The 25,100-nt window shown below is 39.5% G+C and overlaps 1 protein-coding gene across 4 annotated transcripts in view; it reads left to right on the forward strand.

Moving 5' to 3' along the window:
* Window positions 1-7,838: 7,838 nt before the first annotated feature.
* GKAP1 (G kinase anchoring protein 1) overlaps window positions 7,839-25,100 on the forward strand; it is a 91,351-nt gene continuing 74,089 nt past the window's right edge. For 2 of the 4 annotated variants that reach the window (XM_070495439.1, XM_044756529.2), the window contains exons 1-4: window positions 7,856-8,110; window positions 8,566-8,592; window positions 15,825-16,077; window positions 18,492-18,635. In XM_070495439.1, coding sequence (XP_070351540.1) covers window positions 15,868-16,077; window positions 18,492-18,635 — 354 coding nt within the window. In that variant the 5' untranslated portion in view covers window positions 7,856-8,110; window positions 8,566-8,592; window positions 15,825-15,867. Of the gene's footprint in view, window positions 8,111-8,565; window positions 8,593-15,824; window positions 16,078-18,491; window positions 18,636-25,100 lie in introns of all 4 variants that reach the window. The other 2 variants (XM_070495440.1, XM_070495441.1) reach the window with 1 other exon arrangement.

Below are 25,100 nucleotides of genomic sequence, written 5' to 3' on the forward strand. Positions count from 1 at the left end.
ATTGTTGAGTTGTGTGAGTTCTTTGTATATTATGGAGATTAACTCTTTGTCGGATAAAAAACTTGTGAATATTTTTTCCCAATTAGTGGGCTGTTTTTTTGTTTCAATCCTGTTTTCCCTTGCCTTGAAGAAGCTCTTTAGTCTGATGAAGTCCCATTTGTTTATTCTTTCTATTGTTTCCCTCATGTGAGGGGTTATGGTGTCCAAAAAGATTCTTTTGAAGCTGATGTCAAAGAGTGTACTGCCGATATTCTCTTCTAGAAGACTTATTGTTTCAGGCCTAATCTTTAGGTCTTTGATCCATTTTGAGTTTATTTTAGTAAATGGTGAAAAAGAATGGCTGATTTTCATTCTTTTACATGTGGCTGTCCAGTTTTCCCAGCACCATTTGTTGAAGAGACTTTCTTTCCTCCATTGCAGGCCCTCAGCTCCTTTGTCAAAGATTAGCTGTCCACAGATGTGTGGTTTTATTTCTGGGCTTTCAATTCTGTTCCATTGATCTGTGCACCTGTTTTTGTATCAGTACCATGCTGTTTTGATTACTGTAGCTTTGTAGTATGTTTTGAAGTCAGGGATTGTGATGCCTCCAGCTGTGTTCTTCTTTCTCAGGATTGCTTTAGCAATTCGGGATCTTTTGTTGCCCCATATGAATTTTAGGATTCTTTGTTCAATTTCTGTAAAGAATGTCATTGGGATTCTGATTGGGATAGCGTTGAATCTGTAGATTGCTTTAGGTAGTATGCACATTTTAACTATGTTTATTCTTCCAATCCACGTGCATGGAATGTCTTTCCATCTCTTTCTGTCGTCATCAATTTCTTTCAGGAAAGTCTTGTAGTTTTCATTGTATAGATCTTTCACTTCTTTGGTTAAATTTATCCCAAGGTATTTTATTCTTTTTGTTGTGATTGTGAATGGGATTGAGTTCTTGAGTTCTTTTTCTGTTAGTTCATTGTTAGCATATAGAAATGCTACTGATTTATGTATGGTGATTTTATACCCTGCAACTTTGCTGTAGTTGTTGATTGTTTCTAATAGTTTTCCTATGGATTCTTTGGGGTTTTCTATATATAAGATCACGTCGTCTGCAAACAGCGAGAGTTTTACTTCTTTGTTGCCTATTTGGATTCCTTTTATTTCTTTTTCCTGCTGAATTGCTCTGGCCAGCACCTCCAGTACTATGTTGAATAAGAGTGGTGAAAGTGGGCACTCTTGTCTTGTTCCTGTTCTGAGAGGGATGGCTTTCAGTTTTTGTCCATTGAGTATGATGTTGGCTGTGGGTTTGTCATATATGGCCTTTATTATGTTGAGGTACTTTCCTTCTATACCTATTTTATTGAGGGTTTTTTAATCATAAATGGATGTTGGATCTTGTTGAATGCTTTCTCTGCATCTATTGAGATGATCATGTGGTTTTTGTTTCTCATTTTGTTAATGTAGTGTATCACATTGATTGACTTGCGGATGTTGAACCATCCCTGTGTCCCTGGTATAAATCCCACTTGATCATGGTGTATAATCTTTTTGATGTATTGCTGTATTTGGTTTGCCAGAATTTTGTTGAGGATTTTTGCATCTATGTTCATCAGTGATATTGGCCTGTGGTTTTCCTTCTTTGTGTTGTCCTTGTCAGGTTTGGGGATCAGGGTGATGTTGGCTTCATAGAATGTGTTAGGGAGTACTCCATCTTCCTCAATTTTCTGGAATAGTTTGAGAAGGATAGGTATTAAATCTTCTTTGAATGTTTGGTAGAATTCTCCAGAGAAGCCGTCCGGTCCTGGACTGTTATTTTTGGAGTATACCCTTATTTTTAATTTTTATTTTCTTCTGCTTTTTCTCCCCCAAATCCCCCCAGTACATAGTTGTATATTTTAGTTGTGGGTCATTCTAATTGTGGCATGTGGGACACTGCCTCAACGTGGCCTGATGAGTGGTGCCATGTCTGCGCCCAGGATCTGAACTGGCGAAACCCTGGGCCGCTGAAGCAGAGAGCACAAACTTAACCACCCGGCCACGGCACTGGCCCCTACACCCTTATTCCTACAAGGTACCTTCCCCAGTAGCTTCCTGAGTATATGCAAGTTAAAATTTTTGAGAGTTGTTTTCACTTTGACATCTTTTCCTACTCCTCACATTGGCTCTATTTCCTGTCTCTTTTCTCTTTTTCTCTCCTTCTTTCCTTCCTTCTCTCTCTCTTTCACTTTCTCTCTCTCTTTCTTTTGTTTGTTCATTTGATGTTCTTTCATATAAGAGAGTTTCTTCAGACCCTTGACTATTCACCCACATTTAAGAATGAGATGGCAGGTGCCACCCCTGTGGCCGAGTGGTTGGGTTCCCATGCTCCACTTCCACGGCCCAGGGTTTCGCTGGTTCGGATCCTGGGCGCCGACATGGCACAGCTCATCAGGCCACGCTGAGGTGGCATCCCACATGCCACAACTGGAAGGACCCACAGCTAAAAATACACAACTGTGTACCGGGGAGCTTTGGAGAGAAAAAGTTGATTACAGCCTCTGTTGGTATGGGCAGAGCTTGCTGGGCTTCACTGTAAAGATAGGTGACAAGCTACGTTCTCCATTATAGGACCCCCAAACATCAATATTTGTAGGCATTTTCTCTTGGACCAGCTGCTTTCCCCTCAAGAGGAAGCTTCCAATTTCCAGAAGGGATCCCAAAATTCTAGAATCTGAATTTGGGAACAAAGCTGAGGGGATAGGTCTCATAATTCAATATGTACAACTTCATTTAATTCTGCTTTTTTGTGGAGTGGGTCATCCCGGTCCTCAGCTCTGCCTGGTGTCCAAAGGAGCTCTGAGTCAACCTCTCCAGAAAGTAAACCTCCTATCTTCTGCTGAGTTAAGGCAACATGGGATGGGGTTGGGATTAGAAGGAAGGAAGGATCCCACTGTCCTTCATAAAACTTTCGTAATGAGTTCCGGTTTTCAGTCCCACTCTACCTCTGCTTTCAGAGGTACGGCAGCTATAGTTTCAGAGCCCTTCCAGGGTCTGTGAGGTGAACAGGTTCACTCCGGCTGGCTCCACCCCTCCACAAAGCTTAGGTATTAACCTTCCCAGTTTTGGTGAGTCAGTTATCACTCATCCATCTGTTTTCCATGTTCCGAAGTTTTGCTGACACCCTTCTTCAGCAGAGATCTCTTTTCTTGTTTGCTTTGTTTTTATGGGTTTATATCTTATTTATTCCTTCACTGTAATTTTAATGAGGTATCTGGAATGAGTGGAGAAAAACGTGTTCAATGCACCATGTTTAGTCAGAAGTCTCCTTACCATTAGGTCTTAACATGCGTAGATGTAATTAACATATTTTCTAAGTAGGAAAAGTCCAAGTATACTTATAGGCAATTCCATAAGAATTAGATATAAGTGGAGCCGGCCTGGTAGCACAGCAGTTAAGTGTGCTCATTCCACTTCAGCGGCCTGGGGTTCGCCAGTTCAGATCCCGGGCGTGGACATGGCACCGCTTGGCACGTCACATTGTGGTGGGTGTCCCACATATAAAGTAGAGGAAGATGGGCATGGATGTTAGCTCAGGGCCAGTCTTCCTCAGCAAAAAGAGGAGGATTGGCAGCTGTTAGCTCAGGGCTAATCTTCCTCAAAAAAAAAAAAAAAGAATTAGACATAAGTACAATAATAGGATAACTATGCCTTTCATTGAGTGCTTATATGTGCTAAGCAGTCTTTTAAATGCTTATACGTATTATATATATTACATATTTATCCTCACAATAACCCCATGAGATGAGTGCTGTGATTCAACTCCTAGCAGTCTGCTTCCAGAGCCCCTGTGCTATATAACATGGTACATCATTTTCTAAGCTACAGGTTCATCTTATTTTCAATTTATCAGGTCTCTAGTCAATCCCTATTTATTATTAACTTCAGTTATATTGGAGGTTTTTCATGTAGATTTTGAACATTTACAGTACATTATCTGAAGTGGCAAAGCCAGCATCACTTTTGATGTATCTCTTTGAGGATACATGTAGGAGGTGGAAGAGAGTAGTCTGACAAATTTGAAAGCATAGTCACTTAAGCTGGGAAGCCTGGCGTGTGTTTATTTTATAATACAGACAGATGGGCATTTCCTCTTAAAGACAGCAGTTACCACCTGTAATCTGAGAGGTCAAAAAGAAGCAATTAGAAATCTCACATTAGTAACATAAAACTTTAAAGCACCTGTTTACATGAAAGATGATATCTGCAAGAGTTTAACATATTAAATCACTGATGGCCTTGAACACTCTAATTCAGAGAAATCAACCCCTCGTACTTCGAAGATTTTAGGACAAGTTTCATGATCACTCTTTCTAAGGCTACTCACTGCTCCCACACTACTATCACTTCTGTGAAAATTCTTTGTGAGATAAATATAAATATTTTATTATGCTATATATACAATATATATATATGCCTCTCAAAGCCTTGCTGCCTCTCAATTCCTTGACCACCTGTCTTCAAACAATCTTGTGCCTTCTGCTGTCTCAGCTCCCCACTCTCATGATCATTCCCTACACCTTGACATTACTGACAATGAGAGCCTCGCTTCTAATTTTAATTTCAAGCTTCCTACTCTCCAACCCATCTCTTATCTTTTCAGGTCATTCTCTACAGTGCCTAAACTCCAACAATTCTTCAGCCTGATCAGAAACACCAGCCTATTTACCCTACAGACTTTTCACCACTCTCCACCTGTCTTGTAGCCTTACTTCTCACCGTGACTGAAATTATATGTCTTCTTTGTTTCTGCTCTCAACTACTTTGCCCACCTCTCCCCACCATACTTGCTTGACCAAATCTCAGTCCTGGTTAATCCCAACAGCCTACTCAGTGCTTGCACATGAGCAACTGTATATGGCTGGAGAAAAACGCACAACCATATTGACTAGTCTCACTATAAATTCATGACCACTTCCTCAGGTGGGCCCTTCCTAGTAGCCTGGAAACCTTACTATGTTTCCCTAGTCAACTCCTGCTCCCACACTTACAGACTACTATTCCACCTTTCTTCCTCTCTCCTCCTCCTTCCAAAACTCCGCCCTCATTACTTTCAGTTAATGACTACATTAGCTAGAGTAGGCTAAACAAATAGACCCCTAAATGTTATGGTTCCAACTCACTAGAAATTTATATCTTGCTCACATAATAATCCAGAGTGGGTGTTCCAGGTCAGTGGACAGCTCTCCTTCATCCAGGCATCTTCTTTCTTGCGGCTCTGTCAACTTCAGGGGCTGTGGTTATCTGCATAATCCAGCTGGCAGAAGGGAAAAATGCATGAAGGAGGCACACTGGCTTGTCAGTGCCAGACAGCATTTCTGCTCACATTCCATTAGCAATAACTTAGTACTTGACCATACCTCCCTGAAAGAGAGGCTGAGAAAAATAGTCTCTGTGCCCAGGAAGAAGGGGAGAATAAATTGTGATGGACAATTAGCAGTCTGCCAAAATGATCTTGCTTCTTATTTCACTAAGAAAATAGAAGGAACTAGAAAAGAACTTCCACTTTGTCCCACTATCAAATCCACAAGCCTACTTCAGTATGTCCCATTTACATGGGAACTGGGGGGATTAGATTTCTAGGCTGCTCCTGATCACAAAAGGGCAGTTTCCAAGCTTTCAATTAGAACAACATGGTCATAATGACCACACCACCTTATCACAAAATTCAAGCATACCTTCTTCCCTTGTGCTTTTCATCCTCTGTGGTTTTGGATATTGTTCGTCATCATTCCTTCTGCCCCTGCCTTTGTGAAACTCCAATTTACCTTGCTTGCATTGGTGATTCTGCATTACCCTGGTTCTTCTCCTCCCTCTTTGCTGGCTTCTCTCTTCTAGTTTAGATCCATTCTTTATTTGTTGGCGTTTCTCATGTAGGTCAGAGATTCTCAAACTTTAATGTGACACAAACCACTTGGGGGTCTTGTTAAATTGAAGATGCTCATTCAGCAGGTCACGGGTGGGGAGGGCTGAGAGTCCACCTTTCTAACAAACTCCCTGGTGATGCCAGTGCTGCTGGCTCATTGACCACACTTTGAGCAGCAAGGTTCTAAAGAAGACATTCTCCAAGATTCTGCCCTTTGTTTTCTTCTTTTCTCTCACAGGGGTATCACTACGAGGCTGATAACTTCCCATCTATTTTCTAGTTCAATTCTCTTTCCCATGCTTCAAAACTCTTATCTCTAACTTCCTAGTGTCCACCTCTATCTGGCTGTTTTGACATCATTTCAAACCCTTAAAAATGCCCAAATCTAAACGGATCTCTCAAAAACCAGTTCCTGCTCCTGTCTCTTGTTTCTTTTCCATCTTTTATAATTTCTACCACCTCAAAACCTCCACTATCTTTGCTTTTTCTCTTCCTCCTTCATATATTAACTTTTAAATAGTCTCATGCTATCCCCTCTTGCTGTAAAACCAGTTAATAAACTGCCAAATTCTGTAGATTCTGCTTCCACACCATCTTTCAACTAAGCTTATTTAAATTCCTCCTGCCCTACCTTTAGTTTAGACTCATCATTATCTTTCAGCTGGCCTATTGCTGGTCTCTCTGGCAATTTTCCCACCTCTAATTTCTGTACCCATTCACAGATGGATCAAAAAGTCTTGCTTTTCTTCCCCCAAACTTGTAAACTATGAAACCCAAAGTACTGAAATAAATACACCTTCTTCCACTTGGCCTCCCAGGTCCCATTCTCCTTTGTCGCTCCCATTTCTCAACATGCCCTAGAATCTTACCGTTTGCTTTTTCCTGCACACGACGCTCCCTGATTCATCCTCATATACGTTCTCACGCTATTCCTTCTTGCTGTAAAACTATCCCCATCTCCTTCAAGCTCAGTCCCAAATGCCTCGTTCCTCCATGCTGCTTCCTTCCTGGCCCCCAGAGCTGAGTTCTTTCATCTTCTGCAGTACTCTGTATTTTTCACGTGGCACCTATCATGGTTTGTCTTTTATTATAACTGTTTCATCTTTGTTTTATTCCTCACTCTCTGTAGGCAAGGATATCTTCATCTCCCCTCTGTAATCCTGCAGCATCTTACCCATGGGGGTGTGTGTCTCTAATATTAGTTGAATCAAAGTGATTTAGGGAGACAATGTGACGCGGTGGTAAGCAGCACAGAAATTTGAAATCAGTACAGCTGGGTCCCGGCTCTGCCGTTGATTAGCTGTGAGGCTTTGTGTAAGTCACTTAACCTGGCTTGTAAAGTGAGAATGCTACTACCTGATGGAGCATCAAGGGAGATAAGGTCCAAGTGTCCTGTAACTCGACAGAGAACTGAGCGATGTTCGTTCTGTTCCTTAGAGAAGGGTGTGATGTGTAGTCTTGCTATTCAAATCTTGATTTGCAGGACCATCCCTACTTCACTAACAGGAGGCCGAGCCCCGAGTGGCTGGGAACCCTGCCACCAGGTCGCACGGTCCTTTTCCACTCCAGGGCCCTCTAACTGCTCTCCACTATGCGCGTGAAGCCGCTGAACTGCGGGGGAATGGCCAGGAGTCCTATTCTCCCGGGAGGCCTCCCTCCTCCCACTGGCTCTGGAAGAGCCCTTCTCTTCCCGGGAACCCCGAAGACCGCTGCACCGCCGCCTACGTGAGACGTTTGGACCCTGCCCGGCCCCCGTAGCTCCCCTTCTCCAGCAGGTGGTTCTGGTCCTCTCCCCCAACTCGGGGCGCTCACGTCAGCGGCGAACCTCTACCCACGCGCCAGCGCCGCAACCAACCGAGAAAATAAACAAACCCCCGCGCGCGGCGGCCGGCACGCCAGGCCCCGCCCCCGGCCCGCCCCGCGGCTCTCACACCGCCCCCTCCGCCGGGACTTCCCTCCCGCCCTCGGCTCAGCCGCGCTCTCCCCGCCCCTCACCGCAGCCTTGGCCGCGCACCCCGCCGCGGTCCGCCAGCCCGCCCGGCCGCGGCGCCCGGGGCCCGTTAGTGCTCGGCGCCCGCTCGTGACCCCCGCCCGGCGCGAGCCTGTCCCCGCCTCTCGACACTTGACCCAGCCCCCGTCCCTACGCCCAGTGCGGTCGCCCCGGAGCCGCGGGAGCGGCGGCGGCAGGGGGAGGCGGGAGAGGAGGGCCGAGCCGGCGGCCGGGAAGGCCCGGTGAGTACGCGGAGGGCGGGCCGCCTGGCGGGGTCCGCTCCGGCGCCCCCGAGGCGGTCGTGGCGGCTCGGCCGCGCTGCTCCGTGCGCCTCGGGCTCGGCGGTTGGGGACTCGGCCTGAGGCGACGGGCCTCGCTGGCCGGAGCCTCTGGGCAGAGGGCGCGGGAGGGCCGTTCCTTGGAAAGGGCCGCGGCCCCGGCGCGCCGCGCAGGGCTCGGGGGTGGCGGAGAGAGACCGCGCCGGCCCCAGGCCCGGGCGCCCCGGCCGGGGCCACGCCGCCCAGACCCCGCGGGGCCGGGGCCGGGGCCGGGGCCCGGGGCCACCGTGGTCGCGGGGCCGCCGAGTGACAGGTGCCGCCGCCCCCTCCCCGCCGCGGGCATCGCGCTCCCTCCGGGGGTGTCGGGCGCTCGGAAATTTCTGGAGCGACAACCTGACTCGCTGTGTCCTCCCTTCCAGGTTTTCGAAGCCGCTTCTCTGCCCGAGGTAGGTCTCGCCCAGCCCGATTTCTTTCTCTCTGTACTTTGTGCGACTAAGTTTTGGCGCATCGGCTAGGATCCTGTGGGTGAGACTTGGCTCTCACTCACGGACCGGGAATAGTGAGTTACTCTTTGAAGAAAGTGCTCCTCCTCCTCCCGCTGGCTCAGGAAAAGTAAATGAGGAGAGTTTTGAAGTTTGCTTTTTGCTGTTATTTGGAGTCTTTCAGACGTTTTGTCAGATGTCTAGCATTTCGGGTGCTTAGTGGATATTGGATAGTAATGACAAAAGTGGCTTAGTAAATTGCGCTTTCTCTCCGGCGTGTCTTACGTTTTCGTTCTTACCTCAGCCAGGTTTTACAGCTGAGTAGGTGCTGCGGCTTTCATTAGGAGCGCTGATGGAAGATCTTTCTTTTTTTAACTGAAGAGCCTGTGAAACTTTTTCTAACCATTCAGTATTGCCTATTTCTGTATGTAGTGAATGTGCTTGTGATTGTAACCGGAATCATAAGTTTAATAAATTTGACTTGCCGCTATAAGAATATTAGTGGAACTTTATGGCAAATTAAAATATTAAAAATGTTTAATCTGTGGATATACGGATTTTTTTTTTTCTCAACAAGTTCGTAATACTATAGTTGAGATTAGTCAAATTCTAATCAATGGGAGATATTCTTAATTGTCATTAATGGTTTTAACAAACGTATCTGTAAGATACCAATACAGTGGCTTCGCTTGATGGACTAAATGCAAGAACCTAGAAGGAAACCAAAAGAACATTGAGGGGGGCCAAAAATAATGTGCTTTATTCATGGGACAATCCATTAGGTTCTCACTCAGCACCTGCTTATACGTTTCACTTAGATTTTTCAGCCCTTGGAAATTAGGCACTGCAGATTGCAGAGGGGAGGCAGTATTTAACTATGAAGAAACAATGGAATTTGAGGCATATCCATTAGGTTGATGTGGTTTGTTTGCAGTAAGTGTGTTGGGAGCAAAGTTTTGGTATGCACTTGGCACTTCTTGGTTGTGAATCTTAGTTTATAAGAAGCCAAAGTGAAAGATATTGTTTAGTTGTGTTATCTGAGGAACAGAACATAGAATAGAATAGAACATAAAATGGAACAGAACATACATCTAAGTTAAATTTCAAGGAGGCCACACTAATTGTCACCTGCATAGTTTTACTTTCTTTGTTGATGAGACTAACTGGTTGATAGTGTTAATGGAAGATGACTGTCATTCATTTTATGAAAAGAGATATATTTGATTGTTCTTGACTGAGGAGTTTATACATATATCAGTTTTGAAGTGCCCTACTTGTGGTTCCCAGGACTGAGGTATGGCTTCAGCTACCGTCTTTCTTGACTCTGTAGTCCAGAGAGATGAGGTAATAGTGGCTGTGGTCCTCAGAAGCTTGGTAGAGAGGACCAAGAGTACCAGCCATTTAGAAATTCTGCTCTTGCAATTTAGGCTATTCAGTTGTTTACTTAAGCACCTATGTAGCCTAATTCTTTTTAATCAACACTTTAAAACCAATTATGTTTTCTAAGCAAATGTTTCCTAAACAAAATTAGTTGTGGTGCTGATCACTTGGTATAATGGCATTTAAAATGAAACAACTTTGAACTGCTGATAATCATTGTTAATTCACGTTTGCATTATGGGAATTGGGGATTAGCTACAGTGCACTTTGCATTTTCTTTTGCTGTCCATTCTACTTTTTTTTTTTTGAGGGACATCAGCCCTGAGCTACCTACTGCCAATCTTCCTCTTTTTGCTGAGGAAGACTAGCCCTGAGCTAACATTTGTGCCCATCTTCCTCTGTTTTATACGTGGGACGCCTACCACAGCATGGCATGCCAAGCGGTGCCACGTCTGCACCCGGGATCCAAACTGGCGAACCCTGGTCTGCCGAGAAGTGGAACATGCGAACTTAACTGCTGCACCACCGGGCCGGCCCTGTCCATTCTACTTTAGAGCATATCTTTCAATGCATAGATAACTGTGTACTTGGGGAATGTAAATATTTTTTAAAAAAGCACAAATGTGGTAAATTTATCTTTTGTATGCCAGGTCCAGTGGTATTTGTTAGGGATAGAAAGAAGAGGCCCTTGCCTTTCAGGATGTTGAAATAGGGATTATATGGGGTTAGGCACAACAGTAAACAGATAATTTTAATGGAATCCATTCAGTAATAAAAGTAAATATAAAGTACAGAAATCTAACACAGGAAGGAAGGATTAATTTGAGAATCGGGTCAGAGAAAGCTTCATAGAGATGCTAGCACCTGGGCGGGATTTTGAGGGATGAATATAAGTTTTAAGTGGAAGAGACAGAGGGCATTTTAGACAAAGAGAGCAGCATAAAGATATGAACAAACAAAACTAAACATGCATTACGGAAATTTTGAGTAGGTTGTTTTGTTGGAGTACAAATCTAAGGAAGGACAGCTGTTACAGAAAGCCCTAACATACAATGTTTAACGTCAGATAATTGGCATATTCAGTATATCTAAAATGGAGACTTCACTATAATTTGACATTGTGATCTCAAGTATAGAGGAATTAATAGTTTTTACTAATGGTAGTCATTAAGAAATTATAAAATATTACACTTATATGTGATAGGCTGCCTGCATGTTTATATTTGTGAACTTATTTGTTTCTTGTGCATTTTGACCTGAATCATTTGTTTTTAAATTATCTTGTGAGGAATTGGCCCCATGGCTGAGTGGGTAAGTTTGCACGCTCTGCTTTGGCAGCTCGGGGTTTGCTGGTTCACATCCTGGGTGTGGACCTCCACACCGCTCATCAAGCCACGCTGTGGCGGCATCCCACATAGAAAAACTAGAAAGACCTGCAACTGGTATATACAACTCGGTACTGGGGCTTTGGTTGGGGGGTGAGAGAAGAGGAGGATGGGCAACAGATATTGCTCAGGGTCAATCTTCCTCACACACACACACTCAAAAAAGCATAAAAAAGTTATCTTGTGAATTTTCTGTTGTCTTCCTTCAACTACTTAAATTAGCTTTTAAATTATTTTTAAAAAGACTCAAAGGGAAGTGAGGAAACATATGAAATAATCATTAGATTTCTGGACTAAAAACCTAATTTGTGTAGTATTTTAGTAATATGTAAATGTCTGTTTAATGTTCAGCACTAGCCACCATGTTCCTAGACTGACCAGTGTGAGTAGGTTAGTGTGGATGTCTATTAAACTTTATTTTTTGCATTGTATACCTTAATTATATTCATATCATTTAAGTGTATATATAAATGTCTGAGATTTTAAAGACCGTGAGAGAGAGAGAAAGGGAAAATAGGAGGGAGAGGGAGAAGAGCTCTGTTTGAATCTGTTTATTCTAATGTCTCTTAGATATGACTGTAGATAGAGATGCAGTTTAGGACACAGACTGAAGGAATACTGACCCTAGCCATGCCCTAAAATAGTGTATTTAAAAAACCTGATGTTTTCGTGGTCTACCTGTTTATCCCTTTTTCTCCTCAAGGTTTAAAAAAAAAGTTAATGTGAATTCCTGGATTTGTGCAAATTCTGAAAAATTTGTTAATGAAGGTAATGTTCTCTTAAAAACAGGCAACATAGTCTTTGACAGTTTCTCTCTGTCATTTTTCTTCTGCATTACTAGCATAAAGGACCAGAGGCATCATCTCATTGTCCCCAAACTGGGAGGAGATCTACAGTGTCTGTGTAAAGCTGGGTGGAAAAAAATGTGTTACCTGTTTTTTTTCTTTTTACAGTATATGATTAGGACAGGCAAAATGAAATATAAAGTATTAGGAAAGATACTAAATGTTGAATTTGTATAAAACTTCAGAATCTTTTCAGGGTTTCTAATGAGAAAATTGTGCTTGCTTCCATGAACATAAATTTTTAAATAATAGCTTTATCCATGAAGTAAGAATATATAGTTCCTGATCCAGACTTTTAAATGATGCTTTGTTCAATTGAATCTCCACTGAAATTTTGTTTGGATGAGTAGGTAATAAAAACAAACCAACCATTTTTGTTGTATAACCGTTCAATAATTTATAACAGTTGAAATTATTTTTAAAGAATCTAAAAGCTTTTCTTGTCAAAAACGTAATATGAAACTTCTTGTGATAAAATGAAAAGAGTTCATTTTTAATGATGAGGCTCTAATTTGCAGAAAGCATATGCGTTGTTTGAGCAGTCACCTTGCAGCTAGATTTTTAGGCCATTAAAAAGGCAGGTCATTGGCAAATGGGGGAATATAGAGATTTCAGGAGCAGCCACTGCTCCTCCTACTGCGTGCCTTGTGTTTTGGGCACGTAGAACATAAACTCTTTTAGCAGCTCCACAGGCCTACCTACGGTGATGGGCAGCAGTGCATTCTGCAGCTATATGATGAAGTATATTTCCAGGGGCTTGAGACTTCCCTTGTCACAGCTGACAAATAACTGCACAGCAGCATGTACAGGATTTGTCCTCTGGGGAGCACCAGATGAAGCTGCTTTCATCTGGTTGTGACTGATCCAGAGTCTCTAAATTCTTCAGGGCTTTCTTGGTTGCTCCAAGAACTAAGGGAAACTTTATCTGAGGATACAATGGTAAGGAAGCTTTGCGCTATACAAAGAAAGATTCTATGAGCTTTGGAGATATGTTTTAGAATAGACATTTGTGAACATTTCACTCATGCAGAACAATCCAAATATGAAATTCATAGCTTTGATATCAGTCCTAGAATAGAAAAGAAATTTATCTGCATAAGATATCAGTCATGATAAGCTTAGGTTATACTGCAATAACAGTCTGAAAATCTTGGCAGCTTAAAGCAGCAAAGTTGCTTTCTTGCTCAAGCTACATATCCGTTGCAGGCTAGTAAGGAGACTTTGTTCATGTTAGTTTCAGACTCCATCAGACCTGATTGATGGAGACTATCTTAATGTGTGCTTCTATAATCACAGAAACAGGGAAAAGAGAACGTGATAAACCATGTTCTGGCTTTTAAAGCTTTTTAAAGCTTGTGTTTCACTGGCCAAAGCAAGTCACGTGGTCATGCCTGCATTCAGCAGGAGAGTGATACATAATTCTCCTTCAGGACGGGGCAGTGAATATTTGTGAACAGCTACCACATGCAATTTATAGTCCCAGCAGTTAAAATTAAATACAATAATGGTTGCTGAACAGCTGTGTAGAATTATTGTACCTAAAGTGCTCAAAGCAACTAAAACTTACAGGCTTTTAACATGGCATGTTGAAGTTGAAGCAGAATTAATGTTTTCATAATAGTTTTGAGTCTGGAATTTCTTTTTCATTGTGTAATAGTTTCTCCCTTGTAATAACTTAAAAAGCTCATGCTTGCAGGAAAGATTTAAGCCTAAAAATATCTCATAATTTTTCAGGGTGATGTCGTCTGTGTATGTCATGGTATTTTATCTTGATTTGCATATATCTGAGCATAGGAACAATAGGTCTTAACATGGTAGTATAATAAAAATACTTTGACTTTATAACTACTATACATCTACAAATATCAGCTCTCATTTTGGTTTTTCTTCATTGTTTAACAAAAAAATTGAAAGATGTCCAAATAATTTTTTGGATTCTCAGCTTAAGATGGAAGATTGAACACATGCTTCTCATTTTTGTTCTCTCCTGAAAACATACAAACTATGTTGTGTGGTTAGCTTTCAAAATGGACCACAATGATCCTCACCTCCTAGTATTCACTCTTTTGCATAGTCTCCTCACACACTGAATAGGGTAGACCTATGTAAACAGTTGGGTATTGTGGAAACGACAGTAGCTAGTTCAGATATGAGCACTGTGACTCAAGACAGACGTGATAAAACTACAAGAAAAACAAAGGAATAAGTAACCCAAAAATCAGGCTAATCGTTGACTCTGGACAGGGGACTTTGGGGGATGCTACTGGGGAGAAGCAGGGGATGAGTTAACGGTCTGTTAATCTTAGTGCTGGATACTTGGAATGTACAGTTATGTTTTTAACTTAATCCTTTCTTCAGTTGTTTTGTACCTGATACATTTCAAAATAAAAATAAACAAATTTCTGAGTTTCACAGTCTATTAAAATCTGTTTCTTTTTTAATTGAAAGAGTGCGTAGTCTTCTAGTAGTTACAAGGCTTCTTACTTTGAAGTTTTGCAGAGTAAGGCTCAGCAAATCTAGGTTTATTTAGGTCCTGATTTTGCCACTTGGAGAGTGACGTTAGGCAAGTCACTTAACCAGTCTAAGCACCAGTTGCCTCATCTTTAAAACTGAATGATTTGGGTTAGATATTACTAGAGAACCTTTAATATCCTGTCTAAGTCTAAAACGTTTTTTTTTTTTTTTTAAAGATTTTATTTTTCCTTTTTCTCCCCAAAGCCCCCGGTACGTAGTTGTATATTTTAGTTATGGGTCCTTCTAGTTGTGGCATGTAGGCCGCTGCCTCAATGTGGCCTGATGAGCGGTGCCATGTCCACGCCCAGGATCCGAACCGGCGAAACCCTGGGCCGCCACAGTGGAGCCCGCGAACTTAACCATTCGGCCATGGGGCCGGCCCCTAAAAGGTACTTAAAAAGCTGAAAGAAGAAGCATGCACTGAGACTAGTGAACTAAAGATAATATGGAAGGTGATTTTGAAAAGTTTCCTTTGGTTGAGGTAATTTAAGTTCTCTATTTTGCCGTCACTTCTGGAACTTAGTAGCAGTCTGTACAATCAAACTTAAGGCAGCATTTTGTATACTATAAGAGTGTTCTCCTTTTTCTACTCCTTTTTTCCCTGTCTTGTAAGTTGGGGATAAACATGCAGTTGGTCTTAGGATCTCAGTGTGCAGTGAAAAATGATATTCCTACTTTTCTATTGTAAACCATGTTGATTTAGGATGTTTTCCATAAATATGTATATATTACGGCAGTATATTTAAAAGAGAGAGGAAAATGAGGAAGTTTTGAAAACCATAAATGGAAAAATGAACATAATATATTGGTGGTAGTCTTGCAATAGTTCTCCATGAAATTTCAATATATCATTTTTCTATTTTATATTATACAATTGTGTGTTGTTTGCTTAAGTTAAAAAATTATGTTGTTGCCAATAGGACTGTGGGTATGAATTCAAATTTTACTAAATTCAGTGTGAGGAGAAATGTATGTGTATGTGTATATACACACACATAATTGTTGTTCAAGAATCTAGAACAAATTCTACTGAGCATGTTACTCATCTGCCTCCTCTTCTCCGTCCCCACAGGAATTATTCTTGACAGAAGTATTTTAAGAGAAAAATCATTACAATGGCCTCAGCAGTACTTAATTCTGTTCCTACTACTGCTTCCCGTTTTGCCCTGTTACAAGTGGATAGTGGCAGTGGTTCTGATTCTGAGCCTGGAAAAGGCAAAGGTCGGAATACTGGAAAGTCTCAAACAAGCAAGTCAACTACAAATGAGAAAAAGAGAGAGAAAAGAAGAAAAAAGAAGGAACAGCAACAGAGTGAAGCAAATGAGGTAACAATTATAAATATTGTGTCTGCTTTCCCAGTAGACTATAAGCATCATGAGGACATTGTTGATCCATGTGTCCATAGTACCTGGGCCATAGGTACTTGGTGAATATGATTTGAATGAATGGATGTAAATTTGTGTGTATTTAAAGTCAAATGTCATGAACATTTTTTAAATGCCTTTATTTTTTTCTGTCTATGGAAGCTTACATGCTCGTTCCCAAAAGTTTCTGAAAAACAAGGATGTCTTAAAAGGAAACAAAGGTCATTTGTAAATATGACTGGAGATATAACCAGTTAATATTTTGGTATGTGTTTTCTGTACATGCATATAAGGTTGTATGAATATAGATATGTACATACACATATATCTATATATTCATATTTTACTTAAAAATGATATTATATAATAGACTTTTATAATTGGCTTTTAAAAAAAATTAGCCATGAGCAGTTTTCCATATGAATAAATAAAGATCTACATTATTTTAAATGACTCCACGTTATTTAATTGTATGGCTATATCATACTTTACTTAATTGAACCCTTGTGATAAACATTTAGCTTGTTTCCCTATTTTTTTTTTACTGTTATAGACAGTGATCCTATGTTTAGCCTTGAACATACATTTTTATGCATTTTGCTGGTCATCTCTTTCTTAAGGGTAATAAGTGTGTGGCAGGCGCTTCTCCCCTGGACATTCTTAGCATGAATTACATGACCAACGCTTGATGTGTCCGTTTGTTTTTAAAAGAAATGCTGAAAAACAACTCTAGCCTGTGTTTGTCTTTTAATAGAAGAATCAGTCAGGTATATAAGGACCTTTCTCAGTATGGTTTAATGAGAGAAGTAGTAAAAGTGCTTTTTTCTGCTTATATTCATTTTATTTCTCAAGACTTAGAAAAAGCCCTTTTAAGTTATTTATTTGTTATGTTTCTATCACCATTGCTTTCAAAATATCTCTTTAAAATGCTGCTACACAGAGTAATTTTAAAAGAAAAGACATTTTCCCCACCACGTAACCTTTCAGAAGTCCAATCTTTCAGAACTTTTGATTGCCCACAGTTTTCTTTTTGGAATTAAAGATGATGTTGGGGAACAGAAAATAACGTAATAGTGGAGTTACCATTAGACAATAAGAAAACATGTAACTGAGAATGAGCCTGAGGATCTTCTTCCCTTTCTGCTTCCATAGCTATAGTTCTATTGGTCTTTGCTTTCTGTAAAGTAGAGCAACAGTCTGCCTGCTAGTGCTTTCTCTCCTCCTCTGTGTTCATCCACAGCAGAAACCAGCTACTTAAAGTGGTGTTTGTATCCCATCACTCCCTTTTACAGAACAATCTATTGAGTATCAATTAAAATTGTTGATCCGTGACTTAAAACCTCTTTATTAGTTTCCAAGGGCTACCGTAACAAAGTATCACAAACTAGGTAGCTTATACAACAGAAATTTATTCTCTAACAGTTCTAGAGGCTCGAAGTCCAAACCAAGGTGTCAGCAAGGTCCATGCTCTCTCTGAGACTCCCAGTAGAATCCTTCCTTGCTGCTTCATACTTGTGTGGCCATCAGTCCTTGACATTCCTTGGCTTGTGGCTGCATCACTCCAGTCTTTGTGTCTGTTGTTATATGCGTTCTCTTTGTGTATCTTTGTCTTCAGCTCTTCTTATAAGGATACCAGTCATATTGGATTAGGGTCCACCGTAATTCACTATGACCTTATCTTAACTTGACTACATCTGCAAAGACCTTATTTCCAAAGAAGGTCACATTCACAGACATCAAAGGTTGTAGGCCTACAACATATCTTTTGGGGGAATACAATTCAATCCATTACAGCCTCTCAATATTTTTCTCCTTTGTTTCGACTGCAGAGTCTCAGATTTGTTGGGAGTGGCTTGGCCAGTACAGTTTTAGTTCATTATATTACTTTGTGGACTAGGCCCTGTATTTTTCAGGACTAGCAAAGTAGTTGCTAGGGTTGCTTAAGCTATCTTCTCTTGCTATTTAAACTTTTAAATTTGTAAGCTGTTAAACTTTAATCTTTTTGAACCCTATTGGTTTGCATTTTAAAAGCACACTTCTTGTTATCCTGTTTTTTTATTCCTATAAACTGCTTCCCTTTAGTAAAGCAGAATCATTAAAATGGTGGGATAATAGAGTATAATCCATTTTCACTTTTTAATCATTTCATCTAGAAATCCACCAACTAGAAATCCAACAACATTATGTCAAATGCTGGTAAAATTAATATTTTACAAAGATTACAAAAAACACAAATAGTGGCTTTGTGAGTTAGCATAATGAATATTTGGAGTAGTATTTAGAAGTATAAAAATATTATTGATTTCTTCCCAAAAAATCATTAGTATCCCAGGATTGGTAAACTGAATTTAATGTATTTTTTGTTTATTTCATAGCTCAGGAATCTTGCTTTTAAGAAAATTCCTCAGAAATCCTCCCATGCCATTTGTAATGCTCAACATGAGCTTTCATTACCAAACCCAGTACAGAAGGATTCACGAGAAGAAAACTGGCAAGAGTGGAGACAAAGAGATGAGCAGGTACATCTAAGTAAATCACATTATTTTGCTTTTTTTCCAATGAATTTATGCATTTTTAAGATGGCAGTACATCTGAATCCAGGACACCACTCTTCTAAGGAGCATCGTGGTTGGATTAATTCACATGTATTTGCTGGTTTTAACAAGAGGTCTTTTTTTTTCCTACTAGAAAAGCAGATTGAGACATTTATTATTTTTGTTAGTTTTGGCAATTCAAAGAAGTTATTTTGTGAGTTGTTAATTTGTCTGCCTTTTTACAAATGAAGGAGAGATAAGTAAGGTAGAACAACAGGATTAAATTATTTCAATTAAGAAAATCACATTTTTAGGTCCAGAGATCTCTTGTTAAAAATACCCAGTGACAGTTTTGTTTAAAAAAGAAAGACTTTGAGGGGAAACTGCCTTTTCAACTTTGATGTAAAATAGTTTATGACATTTGTTTGTTTCTTTAACCTATTTACATGATAGTTTGTTCTTCCGTGCCCCTATAAATAAACATTAAATAACCAAATTAAATAGGTAATTTATTAAGATGAGTCATTTTCTTCTTGTGTGTGTGTGTGTGTGTGTGTGTGTGTGTGCTCTCCAGGAAAGTAACACAAAGACTGGAATGTACTCTAGGAGATGCTGAATGTATGGGAAATGAATAGTTATTTATTTGCTTATCTAGTAAGCTGTCATTTGATCTATTGGGAATAGGTATTGTTCTAGCAGATGTTTGCCTTAACGGAGTGGTTATAGCTGTCATGTTTGGGTAACCAGTTTTAGGAGAACTAGATAATACTAAACTATGCTCTTAACGTAAACTATGTTAATTATAACATTTTCTTTGGGATTTTGTAGTGCCTCAGTCTCATCATTATGATTGTCAGTTATGACACTAGAGCTGTGCACAAATGCTGTTCAAAAGATATTTCCAGGCACTGATATAAATCATCTTGTATTATTCTGGGGGGGAGTTATTTGATTTTTCTTTTCCTCCTACAGCATTCATTATGACACATTCTTCCGGTTTACTAGTATAAATGTAATGATCTGTTAGTTTAGACAGTAATAGAATTTACCAGTGTCTTCACCAGAGAAAATTTCTCCTGGTGGCCCAAGGGGCACTGGAAAATTAATGAAGGAAAACTACTCAAATTCGCACCAAAATGAATTCTGTGTAATATGGGAACTTGAGCACAGATATTTGATTGCCCTTCTTCTGGCCCCCGTGATTGCTGCCAAAATGACCAGGTAATTATGAAAAGGAAATAGTTGACTTGGCCCTGACCCTATATAAGAATGTCATCTAAGGCTCACGAACTTTCTGCTGGATATCCTGTTGACAGGTCACTTAGGAAAACCTGGTACCTTATTTGGAAGTCTCTTTTATAGGAAAATAGTTAAGGTCATGGCTAGTAGAGTAGATCCTGGGATAATTACACTGACGAGTGAAGAGGAGATAAGGGCAAACCTTGGAACAGATGGATAGTATACCACCTGGAATCTATTTTACGGTATGGAGTAATAGATTTTCAAAGTAGGGACCAGGCCGTGACTATACTAGGCAGAAAGCATACAGTGTGGTGAGTGTTCTTCCTCACATAGTAGGGAAACAACACTATGAGAAACTCCATGTATTGAAGTCGGAGCCAGTCAAAAAGCTGGATATAGAAATCTTGCCTGTTATGTGGCTGCTTATTTTAAACACAAAAGATAAATTATGCTAAGATAAAGTTCCCTACTCCTAAATCACCAAAGTGATAATGTAAATTTACATCAGCTAGGCCTCAGCATGAAATCTGAGAGCTAGCATTATACAGCAACCAGTTGGACAGTAAAGAATCATCCACTCCGCCTACTTATGAGCAAACATGGATCTTAGTTGATCTCATGTCAACTGAAGACAAGTTTCTGCTACATAAAAGGAAAAGAACACTGTATTTAGTGTCCGAAGTGAAAGCATACTTTGAAAAAGATTTGCTACAGGGAACAGAAGTTGATTTTAGACAGGACCTATTTTTTGCTTTAATAAAAACCAAGGGGCCAGAACATTTTGTAAAAGTCAAGAGGATAGTAATATTATCTAACAAAGTGAGATAATATACTGAGATGAAAAAGTGGTTAAGAGAAATCGAAAGGGAGATGGGAGAAATAAGAAATTGGGGAAATAAAATATTATCAGAATCAAAAACTTCATTAGAAGGACTAAAGAACAGAGTATACCTTGAAGAAAATTGAGTCAATTGTGTGAAGAAAAATGTGAGATAAGTTTTGCCAGTAAAATGGACATGATAGATTGGAGCACAGAAGTGAAATCCAATAGAGGCATAATTAGTGTCCCTGAAACAGATAGAACAGAGGCAGTCATTAAAGACAATGTTGATAGAAATTTTCGTAAGCTAAAGACTTGAATCTGAGCTTGAAAGAACTGAAGCCTTTTTTAAAGACTTGCTTTGAAGACTTTTAAAAAGTCTTTTTAAAAGATTTTAATTTTAAGAATGAGAAGCAAGGAAATAATAGTATAAATAGATACATGAGAGAAAACAGGTTACCTAAGGATGAAAAAATCAGGCTGGCTACTTTAAAGGACAGGATTGAAATGTTAAGACCAAGAATTCCATATCTAGCCAAGATGTCATTTGTGTGAATGCTAAAGAAATACATTCTCAGACATGAAGGGCTGAGAAAGCATACCACCATTATCTTTTCTGCAAATTTTTCTGAGATGTACTACTGCCAATTAAAAGGCAAATCTAAATAACACAATAATTGGAAAGCACTGGTGGTGAGAATTGAAGCTAGTTCAATACAGAATTAACTCTAAGTAGTGATTGTAAATGTGGTTATTAAAGAGAACATAACTCACTTGAAGAATTTGCCTAAAATGAAATCCCTATTTATGAATTTAAAAAATTAGGAAGGAAACAGGTCAGAGAAGTCAGTAGGTGTTTCAAATTTTTTCACAGTGATAACAAAAAATAGTTCCAAATGTGTGTTTTTTTAAATTTAAAGAGAACTAATTCCTTTCATTCTGTAAGTTTTAAATCACTTGAAGAAAATAAAATGAAAACATAGTCTGGCAAGTTATAAAGCAAAGGAAATTGTAAGGAAGCCTTTGAAATGAAATATAAGAAAGGATAACAGACAAATACTTTGTTATATAAGTAAATATAAATAGTTGGAATTACTCATTAAAAGACAAAGACCAAATGGGACAAACTAAACTACATTTTGATCTTTTTTTTTTCTTCTTGAGGAAGATCAGCCATGAGCTAACATCTGCTGCCAATCCTCCTCTTTTTGCTGAGGAAGATTGGCCCTGAGCTAACATCCGTGCCCATCTTCCTCTACTTTATATGTGGGATGCCTACCACAGCATGGCTTGCCAAGCGGTGCCTTGTCTGCACCCAGGATCCGAACTGGTGAACCCAGGGCTGCCCGAAGCAGAACGTGTGCACTTAACTGCTGCGCCACTGGGCCAGCACCTACACTTTGATCTTAATTCTAGTCTTTTCTCTAACATTAAAAATTGTGATACATTAACCCTGAAAGGATAGATTCAGCCTTTTCAAGATATTGTATATTTTGCTGAGGTATTCTACCAAAGCTTCTGGAAATTGTAGAAATGATCTTTATTGCATATTAGTGTCTTAAATGTTTTAAAATACTGGCATAAATTAGACTATGTGTTGACAACTATGTACTAATTCTCAGATTCTCAGACAGTTTTGAGCACCCTACAGATGATTGGCCCTGTAACAAAGAGCTTTCTTCAGGATTTTAGAGCCAGTTGTCCATTCATTGGACAGAGCTTTGTGACCTTGGAGCAAATTTCTATAATATGGGATAAGACCCTGCCTAACCAAGGCTTGACTTTCATGTCTGAGGTCTTTCAGATGTCTTTGAGACTTCTGAATGACTGAAGACACCATAAACCAGGGTAAAGACAAACCATGGATAGGGACGAGATATTTGCAACACGTATGATCAACAACCGATTTATATCCAGAATATATTAAAGACTCTAACAAGAGACAACTCTAATGATAACAGTGGACAGAAGAGAAGCTTTAATGGTCAATAAATATCTGAAAAGATGTTCAAACTCTCTAGTAGTAGGAAAATGCAGATTCACACAATGAGATACATGTATGTAGTAAAAGTACAAAACAAGCATGGGATGACACACTCCAACTTCCAGCTTCAGAATAGTGGTTGCTGTGGGAGGGAGAAAGGAAAAAAAGATTAGAATGGGACTTCAGTGTCATGTGTAATGTCTTATTTAGTTCTAAAAATAGAGGAAATATAGGGAAATGTTGAATCTTTTACAGCTGGGCAGTGAATATATGGCATTTATTTCTTGTATATTTAAAATATTTCATATTTTAGAAGAAAAGAAATGTTTTTATATCATTTTCCATTTCGTAAACTTTTATCTATCCCAGCATACTTCAGTGTGGAAGGATAGTCTTATCTTATATTCCCTATTTCTTTGCAGAGAGGTATACATCAAAAGAGGATATATATTTTACACTTGAAATGGGTGAATTTTGTTGTGAGATGTGATATATGAAATATATGAATTATATCTCAGTAAAGCTATTTAAAAAAAGATGACTAGGCCATGGCTTTGATTTAATTGTACCATAATTTTTACTATTTCTTTTAATATTGAATCAAGATTAAGAGACATATTGTTCACCAACACCTGTTGCCTGGGAATAAATCTCTGTGTAGATGTTGTCCATGAACAACCTCTTGTATTCATGATACATTGTCATTATTGATTCTGGTGTACCCTTTTTTCAGTCTGCATCATGGCTCAAAAATAATTAACTGAATAGAAAAGTCTCTTCTCATGGGCTGTCAGTGATAAACAGATCAAATTCTATTGTGTATTTCTTCTTATTGATTCAGACTCCATTCATCACTGGTTTTGTGCAACTCTAAAGTAAAATATCTTCTAGGATGTGTACTATACCACACTGTATCCTTCAATCCATCAGATAAAAGTGTTTACCAGTAGCTTGCTCTCTTTTTTGTTTTCTTGTGAGCATGATATTTGTCATGAACTGTATGGCTGGTATAATAAGTCCCTTGGCAATAGTTTGACTTGCACCTGGTTTCCCTATAAGGAGTGCAAATTGGAATAAATCCTCTGCGTTCTTTTGCTCTTTCTTTAGCAATAAAATGCATCACTTTTGTTCTGGAAAGCATTACTTGGTACTTGTTCTGGAAAGACTCATACAGGTCATTGTGCTTTGAAAGTGAAAGAAAAACTGACATATTTCATACCAGGAAGCTAGGAACAGATTGATGACTCAATGAATCAAAATTTCAAATATTTACTATCTTAATTTTCTATTTATAAATTTCCTTTTCAGTGATATCACTCTTGTCCTGACACATACAGATTTATGTTCTATATTCACTGTATTAGAATCCTGTTGATTTTTAAATTTATGGTGTTTTTGTAAGTTGCATTATTTACAATTCTGTTTACATTACTTACTTTTAATCCTTCAGTGAATCATTGAACCATTTTTATTACTGGAGATATGATAAAGCATACAACAAAAATGCAGACAATAAATGTAAACAACACTCAAAAGACATGAAGATACATTAGCTGAAATGAACTGAACTTGATAATTAGTATGAGCACATAGAGACAGTTTTTGTAGAACACTGACAGCCTTTAAAATCATGATGTTCAATAAGACTATTAGAATACTGGAAAATAATTCTACTTTCCAAATTAGTGAAAGACATGTGGTCCACACTTTGAAAATCACTAAGTTAGAGGACCACAGGGCACTACTGCTACTGTGGCTAAACAGTTGGCTGCAAGTGTTAGATGTCTTCAGAATGATTTTCTGTGTTGTTTTACAATAACCCTGTTCTAGGCCACCCCCCGTGGCCATGGCCGAGTGGTTAAGGTCATGTGCTCTGCATCAGCGGCCTAGGGTTTGCCGGTTGGGATTCTGGGCACGGACTTAACACCGCTCATCAAGCCATGTTGAGGCAGCGTCCCAATAGAAGAACTAGAAGAACCTATAACTAGAATATACAGCTATGTACTGGGGGGCTTTGGAGAGGAAAAAACAAAAAAGAGGAAGATTGGCAACAGATGTTAGCTCAGGGCCAATCTTAAAAAAAAAGAAGGGAAAAAAACCCCAATAACCCTGTTCCCATGATACCTATGAGAAATGAAGATTAACTCTTCATTTGGAGTTTGTTTTGCTTGGATTTAAAATGGGTAAATTTTAAATCTAGTTCCAAAATATTTACTATCTTTCCCATTTTTCATTGGTTCTTCATATTCTTTAACTGATCATAAACCCTTGAGCTATAGGTTTGTTAAATAGAAAAAAAATGTTTTACTACTAGATGGGAAGTAGGAGGCAATGAAGGAAGCCAAGAGGAAGGGGATCTGAAGTACTCCATCTTGGGCACATGTAAGTATCTTCTTCTATCATC

The sequence above is a fragment of the Equus asinus genome, chromosome 23 (genome assembly GCF_041296235.1).
Source record: "Equus asinus isolate D_3611 breed Donkey chromosome 23, EquAss-T2T_v2, whole genome shotgun sequence".
Taxonomy (NCBI): Eukaryota; Metazoa; Chordata; class Mammalia; order Perissodactyla; family Equidae; genus Equus; species Equus asinus.